Source organism: Aulostomus chinensis, chromosome 5 (genome assembly GCF_037954235.1).
Source record: "Aulostomus chinensis isolate RoL2024-O1b breed Wild chromosome 5, RoL_Achi_v1.0, whole genome shotgun sequence".
Classification (NCBI taxonomy): Eukaryota; Metazoa; Chordata; class Actinopteri; order Syngnathiformes; family Aulostomidae; genus Aulostomus; species Aulostomus chinensis.
Window position 1 is genome coordinate 10337125 of NC_141324.1, and position 6001 is coordinate 10343125.

Consider the following 6001-nt stretch of genomic DNA (forward strand, 5'->3'; position numbering starts at 1 on the left):
TCATGATGATGATGGTGATGATGGTGAAGCCTCATCTCAACCCCGCTCAGGTTGAAAACTACAGGCCAGTATCACTTCTGCCATTCCTGTCAAAAATACTGGAGCGCTCAGTATTTAACCAGGTCTCTGAACATCTGCGGAACAACAACCTACTTGACTCTTTTCAGTCCGGCTTCAGGTGTGACCACTCCACTGAGACTGCACTCAGTCCTCGGTCCTGTCAGTCACTGAGTCACTGAGACGAGCTCGAGCTGCTGGTCAGTGCTCTGTCCTACTTCTGCTGGACCTGTCTGCTGCCTTCGACACGGTGAACCATCACATTCTCCTCTCCACACTCTCTGAGCTCTGCATATCTGGTTCTGCCTTGTTGTGGTTCAAGTTCTACCTCACAGGCAGATCCTTCAGAGTGTCATGGCGAGGAAAGGTGTCTAGGTCACATGGCCTATCGACTGGGGTTCCTAAAGGGTCAGTGCTTGGTCCCCTTCTCTTCTCTCTATACACCACCTCACTTGGTGCAGTGATCCCCCCATGGCTTCTCCTACCACTGTCATGCTGACGACACTCAGCTCTTCCTCTCTTTTCCACCTGATGACAGAACGGTCTCAGATCGTATATCAGCAAGTCTGGCTGATATCTCCACATGGATGAAGGAACGCCACCTTCAACTGAATCTCTCTAAGACTGAACCTATGGTCTTTCCAGCTTGTCCATCTGTTCAGCCTCAGGTCACTGTCCAACTTGACTCGAGCCTACTTGTGCCCACAAACTCATCCAGAAACCTGGGTGTCATGATTGATGACCAGCTGACCTTTAAGGTTCATGTGGCCTCAGTTTCTCGGTCTTGCCGTTTGCCCTGTACAACATCAGGAAGATAAGACCCTTCCTGACCCAACAGACCACTCAGCTTCTGGTTCAGGCTCTTGTCATCTCACGCATTGACTACTGCAACTCTCTTCTTGCAGACCTCCCTGCATGCTCATTCAAGCCTCTGCAGATGATCCAGAATGCAGCACTTCTTCTGCCACTAGATGGCAGTACCTGTGACCAAATCACAACTGAAGCACTTTTGCGCTACTATGGGTTTTTCCTTAAGTCTGAATTCTTGCTTGTGTTGTATGTCGCTTTGGACAAAAGCGTCTGCTAAATGAAATTGTAGAATTGTAGAATTGTAGAATCATCATCACCATCATCATCATCACCATCATTATCATCACCACCATCATCATCATCATCACCATCATCACCATCACCATCATCATCATCACCATCACCATCATTATCATCACCACCATCATCATCACCATCACCATCATCATCACCATCACCATCACCATCATCACCATCATCATCATCACAACCATCATCATCATCACCATCACCATCATCATCATCATCATCATCACCATCATCATAATCATCATCACCATCATCATCATCATAACCATCATCACCATAACATCATCATCATCACCATCACCATCATCATCATCACCATCATAATCATCATCACCATCATAATCATCATCACCATCATCATCATCATCACCATAACATCAGCATCATCACCATCATCATCATCACAATTATCATCATCATCACCACCATCACCATCATCATCATCATCACCATCATCATCACCATCATCATCACCACCATCATCATCACAATCATCATCATAACCATCATCATCATCACCATCACCATCATCATCATCACCATCGTCATCATCATCATCATCATCACCATCACCATCACCATCATCATAACCATCATCATCATCACTATCATCGTCATCATCACCATCAAAGTATTTCAGTGGTACACAGTAACCATAGTTACCAACTGTATCATGTGCATCTATGTCATCAGAACGCTGTGATCATCACATGTTGTCATGCCGTGACGCTCCAGTTGGTCTGTTTAGGTGACAGCTGCATTTGTGTCTGATTCATTTCCACATGTGATGAGGCCTGAAGGCCAGACGGCGTAAATGAGGTCAGCGTCCACTCTTATATCAGTGTGGACACGTCGCTCTTAGAAATCTGTGCAGTCATGCTGTACTGTTCTCAATGTTGCCTTAGCAACTTTGTCACACTGCGAGTATTCAGATCCCTCTGGTGGCTCTTTTTCAACACAGGAACTGACAACAAATCTAGTGACTTTTTCTGGTGTTATTGGAGACTTCAGGAGACGCTGATGTGAAAGCACGTGTCATTCTTACGCTCAGAGAGCAGCAGGTGCCGCTGCGGGCGCCTCCCCGTCCCTAAGCAGCCACAGGTGGGTGCAGCAGAGAGTCCGTCCCAGCTGTAGCCAGAGCAGCAGATGATCACCCCTCAGAGTCCAGAGTCCAGACTACACATCGCACAAAGCTGCCAACGGCTGATCACCAACGTTGCCAACATGGCGACTTTGTCTCTAGATCAGGTGACTTTTCAGACTCCCTTGGTGACCTCCATGGTTAAAAACAAGTGGAAAATCTAGCAACTTATCCAGGTCTTGTAAGAGTTTTGTGGTTAGGTTTAGTTAGGTAGTTACTCCATTCCTCAGTTCCAGTTCTTCACGAGCAGTGGGTCCACTGGAACCCCCATTCACAAGGCATTCTGGTCAGTTTCACTGTGGGGTAGTGCAGTGCCTGTGGTTGTTGCCGGACCAGAAGACCCACATCTCTCTCAGGTTATGAAGTTAGTTTGGTGAGAATTCACTTCTGCTGTTTGTTTGCAGCTCTTTTTTCATAATCAGCTGTTTTCTTTGAATTGTGACAACAACAAAAAAACATTGAACAGAAAAAAGTTCATTTGTAGATCTAAATATGTCCAGGTGTTCTTGACTCTCCCTCTCTGATGACAGAATCCATTCTCTGCCATACAAAGTCTATAATATGCAAATTACTTGTAATGCAAACTAGTTCATGACGTCATCCATCAACTTCAGCGACCTGGAGGACAGTCAGTAGCTACTTTATCACTCAGAAGTTGGCAAGTATCGATAAACATCACCACCTGACTAACAACCGCATTCAATGACATTGGTTGAAATCTTGCAGTTAATTAACGCACATTCCTCAGTGCCAAACCAGTCTGATCAAATAGTCTGTTTGCATGCAGGTTAACAGTGAAGCTTCAAAAACCGAAGCTCCTGATTTTAATCACATATTTGAACATTTTTATTTAACTGAAACTAATCTTGGCGTCTTGTTGGGAACGGCTCAGGATTTATTTCAATGTCAGTTTATTGTTTGTGGATTATTGTGTTGGAGCCATGCCAAGCTATTTGTAAGTGTGTGGATTACTGCGTTCTGAAGGAGATGACCTTCCACGGCAGCCTTCCACGAGAGTCACTATGATATCATGATAATGTGTTAGCATGCAGCTAGGCTAATCCACCCTGGTTGTGATTATAGCCTCAATGCTAACCATCCTCTCACTGTCCTCCAGCACGCGCATGTACACACAGTCATGTTCCATCAGTTTGGAAGACATTATGTTGACTTACTTTCATCTCCTTGAGCTGGACTCTAATTAACCACACACACACACCCTTTGCCTCTCTAAGGCAGTTACTCTAAAGCAAACTGTGCTGTTATCCTGAATGTTTAAACACATTCTGTCAGGCCTATAAACTGGTGATGAAGGGCAGCGTGACAATGGAGACTTTTCATCCTCATGAGACACAAATGTCATTCACTGGTCTGAATGCCACACAATGAAAACACTGAGGAATTTGACTTTATTGTTATGTTTAAGTGGGGATATCATTAGTAATGTTGCTCTTCATGAAGAATAAAGAAGTTACATCTTGTATCTTGTGGTGCTTTTGTGTCAGTATCCACTGAATCAAGAGATTAACAGGACAAATTAGTTTTCAGGTTGGATTTAACTGCAGTCAGTAAACACATGTCTCATGTCTACATTGATCTGGCTGTGTGTGTGTGTGTGTGTGTGTGTGTGTGTGTGTGTGTGTGTGTGTGTGTGTGTGTGTAATCAGGAAAAGATGTTATTTGAGATTGTGAAGAAGGAAAATCTGATTTCTGTCCAGAAAGCCAACTTTCCCCCTCAGCTTGGTGCTAGGTGTTCCACATGGGTCTGGAAACAGAGCTTTGTCTTCAACCATGTACCCAGTTGACCGTTTAAATTCACTGACCTTGGAGACGGTGAATACAAGGTAATTGTCAAATCCAGGAGACCTTGTAAACAGCATTGATTTCGTCCTGCAAGAGTTAAGGAGTTTAGGTTTGTGATTCATGAGACACTGCAGGGCCAAACTGTACAAAATTGCATCATCTGCATAATAATGGACGGTACATTGTAGAAAGGAGAGTACAATATTATTCATACAGAGGAAATTACAGTGGACCTAAGATGGATCCCTGTGGAACACCACTACAATCTCAAGAGAGTTGAATCGAACACCATCAGCCACAGCGGCTTCCTTTCTCCCAGACAAATGTGTGAGAACCATCTGAGCAAATGGAAGACAATTGCTCAATAAAACACAGGGTCCACAGTATCGAATGCCTTCAAGAGGTCAGTAAAGAGAGCAGCCCAGTGTGGATGATTGTCAAGACCGTTTAATCTGTTGTTGTTAACAAGGGAAGAGGCTGTTGCATTCCTCTGTCCAGGTCTGAAACCTGATTATTGGAGTTGGAGAATGCCTCCAAGAAGGCTGTAACTGAGCATTCACCATGCATTCAAGAACCTTTGCCAAATGGCAGAATTTAAATCTGGACAACAGTTACTTAAATTGCTTGGGTCACTCCTCTAAATGGCACAACCTCTGCTGCTTTCCACCCGGCTGGGATTTCACTGGGGGTAAATGTTACATTGAATATGTTGAAAAGTGGGGAGGCATTTCAAGAGGGCACTGAGACGGCGATGATATGGATCTAACTCTCCTCACCTTTTGTCTTCTTTCTCTCTAATTGTGAAAGTACAGTAAGGACTTTAAAGTCACTTGGAAGTTGAAATGAAAATCCACCACCAAAATGAGTTCTCAGGTGTCAGGTCATGAACATGATCTGTATTGGCTGGGCATATCAAATGGGTGACCAGATGCTATGAATGGAGGTTCTCACCTTTTTGATCCGTCTGAGATTAAATCATCACACTGCTAATCTGGAGAGGGAGAGAGGAAGTGGATCAGGGTATAGGGGATTGCACAGTTAACCAAAAGCTCCCTCCATTTCCCTGAAAATCCATTCCTTGATCAGTCATTCTGACAGGGATGGTTTCTGTTGGAAGGTGAGGCGGTGTGGGGGGCTAGCAGGTTGGGTAGAACTCAGAGATGACATTGTGGGTAGAGAAGAAGAGCGAGAGAGAAGAGGGGGGTGCACTGTAAGCTGTCAATGGATAGATAGATGGATCGATATAGATAGTTGGATGGATCAATAGATAGATAGATGGATAGATGGATGGATGGATCGATAGATAAATAGATAGAAAGATGGATCAATAAATAGATAGTTGGATCAATGGATAAATAGATAGATGGATCGATAGATCTATAGATAGATAGATGGATCGATAGATGATAGATGGATAGATAGATAGATAGATGGATCAACAGATAGATAGATAGATGATAGATAGATAGATAGATAGATAGATGATAGATAGATAGATAGATAGATAGACTGCAGTGTGGTCAGGAGCTGATTTTTGCTCTGGTCGAGGCAGAAGGGCCAGCACGTCCTTTTTGGTGTCACCATCTAGTGGCGCTGCTCAGAACTACAAGAAGCTGAAGTCCAGTTATTCTTACATTTGTGTTTTTGCAGGAGTGTGTTTTCACTGTGTGATCGACGTGGTTCCGGTCAAGAACGAAGACGGTCTGGTCATCATGTTCATTCTCAACTTCGACCTCCCGACGGACCCCAGACCCATCAACTGCTCTCCAGCCCGAGAGCTCAACAGGGTCCTGCGAATCCCCTGGCTGAGTCTGGGTACGACCCCCAAACCAGCTGCTTGGCCAAGGCCTCCTACCTCAGCGTTGTTTGTCAGGCTGTTTT

The 6001-nt window shown here is 44.4% G+C and overlaps 1 protein-coding gene across 6 annotated transcripts in view; it reads left to right on the forward strand.

Moving 5' to 3' along the window:
- Nucleotides 1–6001, forward strand: part of LOC147261154 (voltage-gated inwardly rectifying potassium channel KCNH2-like) — a 64601-nt gene that overhangs the window by 24411 nt on the left and 34189 nt on the right. For 5 of the 6 annotated variants that reach the window (XM_086203066.1, XM_086203067.1, XM_086203068.1 and 2 more), the window contains one exon: nucleotides 5771–5935. In XM_086203066.1, the coding sequence (XP_086059192.1) occupies nucleotides 5771–5935 (165 nt within the window). Of the gene's footprint in view, nucleotides 1–3995; nucleotides 4162–5770; nucleotides 5936–6001 lie in introns of those variants that run through there. The other variant, XM_086203069.1, reaches the window with a different exon arrangement.